The sequence below is a fragment of the Lissotriton helveticus genome, chromosome 1_1, assembly GCF_964261635.1.
Source record: "Lissotriton helveticus chromosome 1_1, aLisHel1.1, whole genome shotgun sequence".
Lineage (NCBI taxonomy): Eukaryota > Metazoa > Chordata > Amphibia > Caudata > Salamandridae > Lissotriton > Lissotriton helveticus.
In genome coordinates, this window is record NC_136057.1 from 1,836,922,036 (window position 1) to 1,836,935,805 (window position 13,770).

The 13,770-nt window shown below is 41.3% G+C and overlaps 1 protein-coding gene across 1 annotated transcript in view; it reads right to left on the reverse strand.

Moving 5' to 3' along the window:
- The window catches only part of LOC144753583 (cytochrome P450 2D15-like), a 133,587-nt gene that overhangs the window by 73,184 nt on the left and 46,633 nt on the right, over nucleotides 1-13,770 (reverse strand). Inside the window, exon 2 of the mRNA XM_078641226.1 lies at nucleotides 7,737-7,908. Coding sequence (XP_078497352.1) covers nucleotides 7,737-7,908 — 172 coding nt within the window. The remainder of the gene's footprint in view (nucleotides 1-7,736; nucleotides 7,909-13,770) is intronic.

The following is a 13,770-nucleotide window of genomic DNA, read 5'->3' on the forward strand; positions in this document are numbered from 1 at the left end:
CGAAAAAAGAAATCACACTGTGTCCTCTTGGCATGTGGCTATGATGAAATTCCATGCTGGTGACTTGTGAACGTGCCTCGGGGCAGCCAAAATGCTTGTTTTTGTGTTTTATAGGAATGTTCAAGCCTATTTTGCTCCATGCACTTTTCCCGCGTGTTAGAGATGCACGTGGCTTGTACCACAGGCTCCTGTCTATGACTCACCTAGGGTGCAGTTTGCACCTGGAAACAAATCGCTCCACTTGAATGGACACGTCTGAGGGAAAGGAGCGACTTTTCGTGCACACTGTGCACTCACTGCATTAACTCCGGACCAGTGCCGGCTGCAGCTCGTGCACGAACCTGTACACTTACCGAGGGAGTGTTCGCATTTACTTGAAAATGGGTACGGGCGCCCAGTCAAATCAAAATAAGGCACTCAAAGGCCCTAAACATTTAAGGTGCATAGTGGATGCTCCGTAAAGGTGCCATGAAGACCATATCTGAGAGTGTTGGGTTGGCACTACTCAACCCTCCACTCACAAGGATTAAAGATTTATGTAACAGGCTATATTGTTTGTGGGAACTTTAAAATTAGACGTAATTCACACCCAACTCAAGGCCACATTATTTTTATCCCATATGAAAGTCGTCCGTGCCAGTAACATTTCCGTTTCACACACATCTCTGCAGCAGCCGCCTAAACGCACTGTGCTATTTTACCTAAAGTTGTTGCTTTGCACACGCGCTCGCACCCATCTTTTCCCTCAGGCACACACGCATTTAAGTTATACACACGCACTTAAGTTAGCTCGTAATCCTATAGAACCAATGTGCGTTGCGCACAGATCTCTGGAGTGGGCGCATTGACCCTCTGAGTTGTCTATGAGCTAGCTCCCTTCAGGCACGGGAAGGTAGGAATGTCTGAAGAGTGCACTCACACACAGACGTACAGAGTGTACAATCAGATCCTATGGCCCCTCCCCCACCTCTCGCGCAGTCCACAGCTGTGGAGGGGACATGTGTTCAGCCCAAGAAAGGGCCTCTCTCTGAGCCCACCGCAGCTGGAGTCGCCCTTTAGAGTGGGCATTTGCAGCCATGCAAGCCATGCTTGGCTCCCGGGGAATGTCCGAGTTGGATTTCCATACACGGTGTACTGTAAACAAGGCTCGGCGTTTACGAGTAAACAATCGCGATGGGAGGGGGAGCCGCCTCGTGACGAACTCCGTCACCCCACCACCTCCCTCTGTTCTTTGGAACCCTCCCTCGTCTTATTGAAAGAACTCTACCTTCAGCGGCAGAAGGACACCCACCGCTGCTGTGCATGCAGCGGCAGTGCTGCATGCTCCCCACACACAAACCAGGTACTGCACAGGCGACCTCGTGCACTGTATTTAACAGCCACAGCACCAGCCGCAGCAGGGTAAGGTCCCCTCCCCCACAGCAGAGCACAGGAGGTCTTCTATTATAGCATCTGGTGCAGCGGTGAAAGATCTCCTGGCGTGTGCAGTACGGCAAATGCTGCTGCAGAAACACTGAAAATATTCATGATAAACAGCAGCGCCAAAAGAACTAAATCAGCATTTCATTTGTTCAAAGAGACAGAGTTTGGTATAAAAATAGCAAACGGTGTACCCAAGGGTAACTTAAATTGCACAGCAGATGCAATTCTGCACACCACCTCTCTCCACCTCATCCTTTACATCAGGAAGAGCTGGGCACGGTGCGAGGAAGAAAACCAACCCAGCAGGAAAGGTGCAGAGAACACCGAACAAAACACGGCTTCCCCGTGAAAGGTTCCAAAAAAACGCCCGCGAGTGGTGCACGGGCGCGCGCCACTGCGAGGCATATGTCTTCAATTATCGCGCCCGTGTCTGGGCATGATAATTGAAAACATAGGGGCTTTAGTGCTCGTAACAGACACCAATAGGCCATGGGCGGAGCAACGCGACCGCCTATGGCCTATTGCCTGTTCTATTACAAAACAATACGCACTCCAAGCCCAATCAGAGAAGACCATAGGAAATGAACACGCACAAGCGTGTTCATTTCCAGGGCACATTTGTTAAACCCTGTCAAAAGGAATCTCGCTATGCGGACACTGCTGTGCAGTGTAACGCTAGGCGCGAGACCTAAAAAACAAAAACCTAACATACTCAGCCTCAAGGAGAAGACAGAACAAGCATTTTCAATGCAATATGGGTCTCGCATTTGCAAGTGTTTAAGCTATTGGCATTGTAAATGACAATACCTTTTATTTATGTGTTTTTAAAAGCAACATATATATAAAAGGCATTGTCATTTCTAATGCCAATCGCTCAAACTCTTCCAAATGCGAGACCACTTTAATGGTGGCCGCGCCCCCTTTTCTTTAGACGCTGCTCGCCGTATTCAGGTTACAGTGAGGAGCGTCTACAGAAAGAGGCGTGGTCAACATTAAAGTGAAAGCGATGTATGGGGCACTTTCACCCAAAAAGAAAAAAGAAAAAAAGGTTCTGTAGCGCGGCAGCTAAAGCGAAAGCGAACTTCATTGTAAAGTAAATAAACAAATAAGCGAAGTTGCTAAAGTGAAAGCGGACCGCGACGTAAATTAAATACATAAATAAGTGAGGTTGCAATAGTCAAAAAGGACCGCGCTGTAAATTAAATAAATACATTACTAATAACAATATAAAAGCGGGTGGCGTGCTGCTACGTCGCGGGTGGAAAAGGGGGAGATCATTAAAGAAAATAGTGCTCACCGGCTACATAAAGCAGACGGTGTAACAACACAAGTAAAAAGTCCAGTCCTTATGGGAGTTTACAAATGAAAACAAGGTGGTACCAAGGAGGAACTACTGAGCTTATTCACAAATGAAAAGCAACAATTTAGACAGGACAGTCATGGGAGCCAATTGAAAAGTTGGGCGGGAAATGAGAGGAGTTTCTATTCCATACCTCAATACATCATGCCTCACAGACCAGCGCATGCGCTGCCCAGGCTCGCCTAAAAATCGAGGACAGTTGACCACTGTAACAGAGAAATTTGAGTTCTTTAGACTAGGCTAGGGGATTAGGATATTGTTTGTGAAACTGACATGAATCTCTCAGCAAAAGATGTTCTGCTCCTATTTGTAAATCACTGACTTTATCTATGGTGTCCTCCCACTCATTATGGATGTCACAACCCTAGCAGGAGCAGTGTGACCTTTATGGGGGAGGGAGTGAATGGACAAAATAAAAGGCCTTAATGTTGTGGGGTTTAACCTGTTGACTGCTGCCGTCGGCCATTGGCCGACGGCAGCACTACCTCGCTGGTGCTGCCGTCGGCCAATGGCCGACGCGACTGCGCCCGCTTTTTAAAACGGCCGCACTGCCGCAAAAAAGCGGAAGCAGCCAACGGGTTAAAAGAGCTTTAGGAGAAGTATACTGCGGCTCAATCACATGCTATATGTTGCATGACATTTTCATTGCATCACTGCATCATTATGCCACTACATCACAAGGTAAGTACAGGCGAGCATAACAGGTTAATACCATAGTTAATAGGCTTAGGTAGAAGATGTGCTTGCCTTGACGATGTCGTCGTCAACGACTTACCACACATGATAGATTTATAAGTCAATATTAGTCATCTCAATGTAGAATCATAATTATTAAGAACGAGTGTGATCAGCTTCAACATAATACAACGTAAAGGCAAATTCTAAAGCATGGTAACAATGAATACTTATTGACCCGGTGATACAGACAAATAGGTGCATTCCTAATAACACCTTTTGCACAACGGTGTTTGCTACCACATTACACATACAGAGAAAGTACCACAATATTTATAGTAATATAAAACTCAGGAAAGAAAGAATCACCTTAAAAGAAAAAAAATATTTAATTATATACATTTATTTATTTCAGTGATAGATGCGTTCATAATGTTATACTATTGCCAAAAATGCTTCACAGTAGTATATAACGTGCTTTTTCAAGGCTACTGAAAGTGTATATAGTAGAAACTAAGAAACGCCATAAACACAAGTATGTCAATCGGGGCAGCGGGGGAATGGCTACGCTGCAAAACATGGCAGACTTGCTTCCTGATCCTGCACTAGCCTGAAATCCAACAGCCCCTTTTATAGATCAGACTTTACTCAAAGCTGCTGCCATTCACAGCCCTCACGACCGGGCCACCCAGGCCCCGGATGGAGACATCAAAGCACTGCAGGTTGGCTGTCTTGCCGGGGACAGGTGCAAGGGGGCCATGGCAATACTTTGCAAATGGCGGAGGGGCCTTTGGACACCATCTTCCCCCAGCACCTGAAACCCGCAGTGACCAATCATGCGCCCTGCCGCCTGCCTGGCCTTGGTGCCCCCTGAAGGCATAAGGAAGTGGAGGAGAATGAGCCCCACTAAAGCACGACCCCCACCAGGTGGCAGCATGTGAGAGAACCCTGATAAACTGCAATATAGCAAAGTAATAAACGCAAGCAACACTGTGACTGCGAGGAGACAACATCCCCCCAGCAGCTCACAGTCCTCCCTTCCATGGAACATACACCAACAAGTCCGGATGAGCAGAAACTAGATACACTCGTAGACCGTAACTATCCTGAAGGACTGAACAACACCTATTGCAATCAGAAAATGGGCCTCTAAGTACCACGTCCTGTACCCACACAGGGCACTAACCGGACACGTCTACACAACCGAGGGCAGTAATTAAAATCTCGCAACTCAGTCCCTACATCCTGACTTCCCGTGCATACAGATCTTGGATGTGGTAGATCAGAGGGCTCTAAGATTGGTCGCTCCTGCAAATGCATGACCAGAGACTCTTATAGACCCAACTTGCTAAACCCCTTCAGATCTCGTCACACCCACATTTGGACTAGACACCACCTTGTCTATGCCGACATTTATGGCCTCTCCTCCTGCAACATAGTAGAGAATCCTCTCTGCTGTCATGGAAACCAAAATTATACTGGAGGCAAAGGAGGATGGTGTGGCTCAGTACTTAATTTGTAAAAGGATAAGTGCCGGGGCTCTCGTCGGGAGGCCACTGCAGCTTGCACCACACATTGCCCCGGCCAGCTGCCAATGACCAGCACCCCCAAAGCTATAAGAACGGCTTGGAAGACAGGTATTAGTCATTGAAAATGTAAATTGAACTAATAAACAGCTGTTGTGCTCATACCTAAATCGGCCAGACAGCGCCAATATGTGGCAGACTGTCATAAGCCCCGGTACTGGCAATTGGGTGTTGTGCCGAGCACCGAAAACCACCGGCTGAAATTAAGCCTTGTGTATACCCTTTGTGAGCTATTATTACTACTGTCACAGAGTCCTTACCCCTCTGAGGCCCACAAAGGACGATCGACTCATGAATGCCAACATAGCGCTAAGTGACCCCATCTATTGTGTAGCACATAGACAAAGCCCTGGCATTTCATCCAACATCACATTACAACCTGGAGTTAGTATTCTCACCTTCACCATTATACATGTTCAAGTATCACAACATGCAAACAGAAATTGCAAAAAAGGTGGTGTGTGGCTGCAGGTGTCACATGACAGAGACACATGGAAGCCATGTCCAAGCGTTTCAAGTTGTCGTGTGCCAGTGCCCTTTTTTGACAACTCCATAAATTATTATTTTTTCGTATGTTAATGTATAACTGCAGGTGGTAGGTCATCTCACATTGTCATTACTGGCGGGACTCTTCATTTAAGGATAACTGCTATTAGGTTTATTGATTGAATTAGATCAATGGAAGCAAAATAGGGGCATAGCACCCAGAATGCAATAGGTGGTCACATAAAACTCAGCACTAAAAAACACATGACTTCTGATGATCAGTCTGTCGTGAAGTAGCTGTAGGAAGTGGGAGCCCTGGTGTAAGCAAGGCTGGTCATACAATCTAGGAGATGTCGAGTTTGGGTAGGCAGAGATCAATGGGAATATCAATGTGCTCCGGAATAGAGAAGGCTGGTGGTGAATGATAGGGCTCAGGCCTGGAAGGTAGTCCTTCAAGGAGGCTCCGTCTTAACCCCGGCTGGTCCTATCGAAATATAATGTGTACGACGGTCGCTACTAGCCCAGGCACAGTGAATCATCTAATCTTGTGGAGTTGGAGCGACCACAGTGCCCGACACGCCATCACGCTCTAAAAATAAGCAGGTTGGTTTGGCAATGGGCATGGAGTGGCGACTATTCACTTACAGTTACTCGTGGTGGGCCGGGCGGATGGGGCACTGCCTTTATTAACTGATGTAGGCCTGCCTGGTGCTGCTACTGCTGCCAGCTGCCTGCCCTCAATGTTGTCGGGCTGATGACTCATGAGTTGTGCCTGGGCGTGGCAATCTGAAAAAAATCTGCGCACGCTGCCTGCCGCACAGCCCCTACTCCCACAGAACAAAAATCTGGCCCAATCAGTGACCCCCCCACCGGCCACACTGAACTAAGGGCTGCCATCATATCATATGAATGAATCTTGGCGCAGGCTCTCACAGCTGCATCACTCACCGGGACTCAGGAGACGAGAACAACACTGCGCAGAATCAGTGAGATAATTATATCATCATGCCATATGTGTGACGTGCAGACGCGTGTAGACCCGGCCATGATAAGTAAGTGCTGGTGCTACGCACCGGAAAGCTCCGGCACAAATGAAACACTGGCGTGGTGATATGTCAAAGTGAGCACAATAGAGTCGACCCTCCAAGAAATACAACCACAGACATCAAGCGTAAAAACAGGTGCTAGAACTCACCTCCAAAGTTCGATTACTTGAAAAATTAGCTTAAATATCGAAAAGTGGGCTGGGTGAAACAAAGTCCTCAAAGTGGCACGCCAGAGGGTGTATAGGATGACGATCCCATTCAATATGTTGAACACTGGCTACCAAAGGCCCTCTCAATATGGTTCACGGTTTAGAGAGCCCACCGGGTCCAGGCCAAAGCCCCCCTCCAGGTGCCGCCCCTGGCAGATAGTGGCAAACTTCACAATTATAGGGACAAAAACATCATTAAGTAGTGCTCTCAAAAATAAAGACACTTTAGAGTAGGAGTAGAAAACGTCTTCCCATCTAGGCAGATGAGTAACTTTGTAAACCGCTGCGCTACATTATACTTGCATCAGGTATAATGTATGCTGGGTGGGCGTTCCGGAGCAGAAAAGGCGTGTAGAAGTGTTGCAGTGAAATCTGAGATTTCACTGCTCCACTTCTACGGCCTCACTGTGTCAAATCCTTACGCTTAAAGCAGGCACAAGGGGTGATGCAGGCATTTTCACATGGGGATTTCCCCATGTGAATCGACACATTGATGGAGTTGCGTCTGTTTCCAGACACACTCCAGCAATGTGCATTTTTGTGGCGACACATACATCAGGACTCCTGATGTATCTGTCAATCTTTGCGACATGGAGTGCCCTTCAGTAAATATGGAGAATCCATTGTGTCGCAAGGATGGCGCACTGAAAAGTGTTGCGTTGCTGTTTTACAGCAGCGATGCAGCACTTTTCATTAATGAGGACCCTGTGTGTGTAAATAAGGCACTAATGTGTTTAAAAGCATCTTTTTACTCTTCCTGCGATTTATAGCCTGTAGAGAATTTTCTGACGTATAACTTCATATAATTTGTTCTCACTACAATGACAATGCACTACGCTCACAACAATATAAAACTCGGATATGCAATGGTCTGTAAATTCGGACAAAATCAAATAAAATATATTTGAAAAAAAACAAGTTTGCAAATCAAGAGATAAAGATGAGTGCTCACCTTGACAGTTGTCCTTATATCCCATAAGATCCATAATTGCGAAATGTGCCCTGTCAGCAAAATCTTCCGATTTGTGGATAAGCACTTCCTTCATTACCTCGAATCCATTCACGACAATGACGTTTTGCCAAGCGAGCTGCAGACTGAAAATGTTTCCAAATTGTTTACGCAGCTGTAAATAGAAAACATAGGCATTGTAGAGGTTGAATGTGCACAACTGCTGTCACCAAGAGAAGGAGGAGCCCGAAAAAGAAGAGAAGGGAACGAGCCAAAAATGGTGGGAAAGTGGAAGGTAGGGAATGGAGTGACATAAAGATTCAAGCATGTAAAATGACTAAAAAAACACTTGCAAGCAGGCTCTTGCCAGAAGAAGCTTTTTCCCATTTTGCTCACGCTTTGCTATGAAACCGTAATTTTGGGATCTGGCTACCTACAGCTTTAGCTGTTAGCATGAGCAATTGTTACTTTTCATAAAGGCACAATAAATGAATGTCTCCCTTTAGGAAGCAGACAAAATGGTAATATGTGTACAAGTGTTTGCTAAAAGAAAGTTAATATTATGGTAGTTTGCGCTCAGTGTGAGTGTTTGATGGCCTATACATCACTCGTTCTTTGAATGTGTAATTAATTTCAAGAATGCCGTGAGGTGTAGCCACATATAGCATAATACAGGCCCTGACATAATGAAGGTAGTTTTCTGCACACTGTGCTGGCATAATGTTGATAATTCGCTCAAGAATATGGCCATCCATGGCATTTTTGGACGCATCATAAGCATAGGATAAGTGTGTAATGTCATGATATTTTGTTGACACTCATGGCACAGTGGTACCCATTGCTGCACAATGCTTGCACTGGCAAGATGCTGGTAATTCTTCATATAATGTAGGTATTGTTGACCCAATGGTCCACAGGCCTGATGCCCTTCTTGTAATGGCATATTATTGTTAATTCTTAGAATATTAAAGTATTATGAATTCTGCAACAGCCTACAACATTTGTGTTACCTGTCAGCACCCAACCATGCACTGACTCACTCAATCATCCAGGCACTCATCTATTCATCCATTCATTAATGCACTCACCCATTCAACCATCAATCCTTGCAGTCACTTAGCCATGTATAGATGCATTAGTATTTATGTAGAGCAAACCTAGCTAAGAAGCAACAGAGCACTGTACATTACATGGAGCATTGGGAAAAAATACAATACCATGTACATCAAGTGGGGATTACACTAATACATTTCATGATGTGAAAGTTTACAGTGACTCTGAATAATCTACAAAAAAACACAAAAAAGCAACATCTTGTCTAACCTATATGGTTTAAGTCAGGCAACAACTCTGCTATTTCCTAGACGCACAGAAAAGAAACATATAAAGTGGATGCCATTATTTCCATATACATTTCCTTTTTATTGGTGTGAATTCATTCATTATCTTTTTTTAGAAAACATTTTTGTTATATATTTCTGTTTTTACAGGTATAAAAACTTATTTTTGATGTACATGACAAAACAATCAATTATTGTCACCCATATGTAAATTTTTCATAAGATAGAAAAATACCAAGTGATTAGAGCACCCCACGCAAAAGTAGCCCTGTTACAGAACATAAGTGAAGTCAAAAAAGACACTTTCACACAAACTATTTCACCAGGCATACTATTCAGCCATACTAATTAACATACCATACAACACAATTATTACAAAGAAAAAGGGAAAAAACATGAACAAGACAGCACATCTGAGATATCAAACAGTTAATTTATATAAAATATAATCATAATAAAGGGCATTGATCCATCTTTTTATTGTCCACAATTATTTCTTCTTTGAGTGACTTTCCTGATCCTAGGCTTGTCAGATGTGCACGACTGGCCTACGTACGTTTCGGTGATTAGAATGGTATTATCACCTTCATCAGGGCAAAAAAGAAACAACAGGGTCCAGATAGCCAAAATGGGGTGTTTACATATCTGAAATAACATAGTATGATATTAAAGTTTCTGCACTGTGCATCACATTTCAAAAACATTTCTTTTTAACTCATTTTATATTGTGCTTAGGAATGGAATCTCATGAGTGGGGATCTAAGAGTAGTACCAACATTACAGGGTCAAAGTCTATTGTAAGATAGTCTTAACAAAATAGTATAATCTATCCACCAATGTTATTGGATAAAGATAATCAAATTGTTTGAGCGAATAAATTGACCAGGGATTATGCTTTGACAGATCCTTCCAATGAGCACTGTGCTATAATTTCCAGAGCCACTTCCTTAGGTGTTTCTCTCCTGAAGCAATATTTCACAAAAAGGGGGTTTAGCCATGAGTCTAATTCTAGTTAAATTTGAGCATGTTTAGTAGATGGTGGTAAAACCATGCAGATATCTCAGTCTCCAGGGTGGAGATCTCCCTGTAGTAAAGTATAGTGGAAATGTTCCCAATAATTTACAATGTAGAGATCTCCACCCTGACTGCGGTCTCCCTGTTGTAAAGTAATTGGGAAAATACAAAAAAGTGTATTGAAGTTGGAAAAGGTTTTGTTGAAATATCTGTATGTTGAATATTCATGTAAATTAATTTTATATATTTTTTAAAGTAGAACTGAAGAACAAATCTACAGCACTACTTACTAAATGTTTAATTCAAAATAATTTGATTTACAATAGATTGAAATTACATTAATATTATTTTTCTCAAGATTAAATAAAACCATTTAAAAAAGAATTTCCACCTAAAGTATACAAAAATTACATTGTTATTAACATTATTAAACATTAAAAGTGATACATAAAATTAGCTACAAGTAATGTAATTACATTTAATACAATGTATTGTTACATTCATTTTAAATGCAAAAAGTTATTAAAATATGTTATAATTACATTGAAAACATACTATTTTTATATAATTGTTAACATTAAATTATATGTATTCATATTTTTAAGTATTTACCCCTTTTAACACAAGCAATGATAGGTGAAGCAGAGGTGTAAACTCCACATTCAGGTTTCTGAGTAACATTTTGTAGTACTACAAAACACACTAGAAAATGCAGATGGGAATAAACCCCTTTGTATGTAAAGTACAAATATTTCGACACAAAAATATTGTGGACCAGAATATCATCATAAGCAGGTAAGTATTTTGATTTGACTATATATAGCATTGCATTTAGTTAGATTTAGATATTAAAATGTAAAATATTAATAAAATAACATAAATAGATAGCTATATTATTTAAACAAGTAATAAAAATAAATTACATTACATGTTTTAATATTAATAAAAATATACAAAAAATAAACATATAGATGTATGTAACAAACATATAGCAAATTATATCAAAATTTTAAGAATATATTGCCACTCCCAACTAAGTAATTGGAGGAATTTGGAAAGGCAAGTTGTATTATTCTCACTCCGAAATAAACAAAAAAAGGAAAAACGTGGACTTTGGAGGAGTCACATTTACTATTCCCACTCCAACATAAGCAAAAGTAGGGAATCTGTTGGACTTTGGAGAGATTAGATTTACTATTTCCACTCCAATCTGAGCAACAATATGGAAAGTGTTGGACTTTGAAGGGTTGAATATTTACTATTCCCATGCCAACATAAGTAAAATTAGAGAACATATTAAACTGTGGAGGGTTCACATTTCCTTTTCCCACTTGAATCTTAGCAACAGTGGGGAAAGTATTGCACTTTGGAGGGGTAAGATTTACTACTCCCACTCCAATCTAAGTAACAGTGCTGAAGGTGGAGGAATTTGGAGGGGTCAGATATACTATTTACACTCCAATTTGAGCAACAGTATGGAAAGTTGTGGAATATGAAGGATTCAGATTGATTATTCCTACTCTAATCTGAGCAACTATAGGGAAAGTGTTCGGATTCGGAGGGGTCAGATTTACCAATCCCACTCTAATGTGAACAAAAGTAGGGACAGTGTTGGGCTTTGGAGGGATCAGATTTGTAGTTGCACTTCTAATTTGTTTAAATAAAACATTTAAATATAAACATAACAAATTGAATTTTTTAAATATATTTAAACTAGTAAATGTTGTCATTAAATGAAAAACAAATAAAATGTAATTTAGAAAATATATTTTTTATATTACAAATAAAATACACTTTAAAAATTATTACAATTATTTTCAGCTAAAACATTTCTCACCCAACTATCTAAAAAGCAAAAACCCACAAAAAATTTAAATTAATAAAATAATAAATAATATTTAAAAAGAATCATATTACATTAATTACTAAATAAAGCAATTAAAATTGATGCACGTAAAAAAATATACAAGTAGCACAATTTAATACATTAATACACTTATTAACCAATCAACAAACAAATAAAAATCAACAATGAATTAAAGAGTTAAGGCATATTTTGTCTTGCAATGTTATACTTGAACAAATGATAACTGTATCTTACATACAGGGGCCACATATAGGTAATCATGGCAGAATTCTTTGCATATCATTGCTACACCCATAATAAATATATAGATGGTATAACCAGTCATATGCTGCAAAACATCACTCCTTTAGATGTTATTGAGTTGCATGTCAAGTGATGTCACAACTTGTGATGTCTCAAAGGGAGTGGACTGTTAAAGGGAGCATGAAGCCAGTCCAGCTATGTTAGGCATTTTGGTGAACTGATGTCCATAATTCTGCCTCCTTCAGTTGGACTCTAAATACCCTAGCTGCTTCTAATAATCCAGGTGTTGCAATTAGATAACCATGCTGTTCAAAGTGTCATTTAATAATTGAGTTTTGGTGTATTCATCAGTAAAATTCTAATATTATTCAAACATTAAAAACTGTTGCAACCTTCTAATCATATACATCTATTGAGGGTTTTGTATGGAAAATGAAGGTATTTAATTTCAATGTGATTATCAAGCATGACTCTATTTCAGGTAGGTGGCAGAACAAAAGGAGATCTAGGACACACACGTTCACACCATTCCTTCACAAATAAATAGAATTATCCATTACTTGCTTATGTTAATGTACAAAATGATTATAGGATATATCTTAACATTCATGACTGGACTAAGGGAATATCTTCCCAACTATTGCCAGGCTGAAGACAAACGAAACTACTGAGATATGTATATGTCCTTATATGAGAAGAAAGTAACATATATCTGAGAACATCTGGGAGTTGCACAAGCACCTAAAGCTACATTAATTTGACAGTAAATGCCTAAGCAGCTTGCATAAATATATTCTCAGAATTTGACCAAGCTAGACAATGGAATGAGTAGCAGTTGCATTAGCCTGCCTGGGAAGCAAATCCTTTGATCATAACTGATAATGACGGTGTTAAAGCAGTCTGCACCTCAAACACAGGAGAAAGGCATTTCCTATAATATAAACCTGCATTAAACACAAAGTGTTTCTTTTTGGAAGGCTTCTGACAAATGCAATAGGAAGAGGTTTTACATTGTGAACTCTGTGATGGCTGTAATAAGGAGGGCCTTTACATTGCACTGGAAAGCCGTAAATTGCATTGAACGGCAATGTCAGTGCATTGTTACTGCCTACTGCCCTGGAAGAAACTAACCCTGCTAGTGGCCTTCTCTGTCCTGGAAGAAACTAGCACTGCTAGTGCCCATCTCTGCTAGTGTCCCCCTGCTGTAGTACCACAAGCTCAATCAGCTTTAGGGATTGTCACAGCTCAAAGAACAGCAATAGTCCATCATGCTATGCATGTCAGCAGCAGCAGCAGGTACACTGCAACACAGCATGACACACTGTAGATTCCCCACTCCTAAGATGGCAATTGTGTCCAAAAGTAAAGATTTGAGGAGATGTGAGGTGTGCTGGAGGGCAGTGTGTGTTGAAGTGAAGAATAAAATGGCTGAAACACTGTGGTGCACTTTTCTCCTCCCTCCACCTGCTGCAGCTTTATGCTTTTTGTGATTCTGCCAAGCTTACAACACATCTGCTGCCCATCTATCCCAGCAAGTAATGACGATGGTGGGTGGGGCCTTTGCTGTATTATG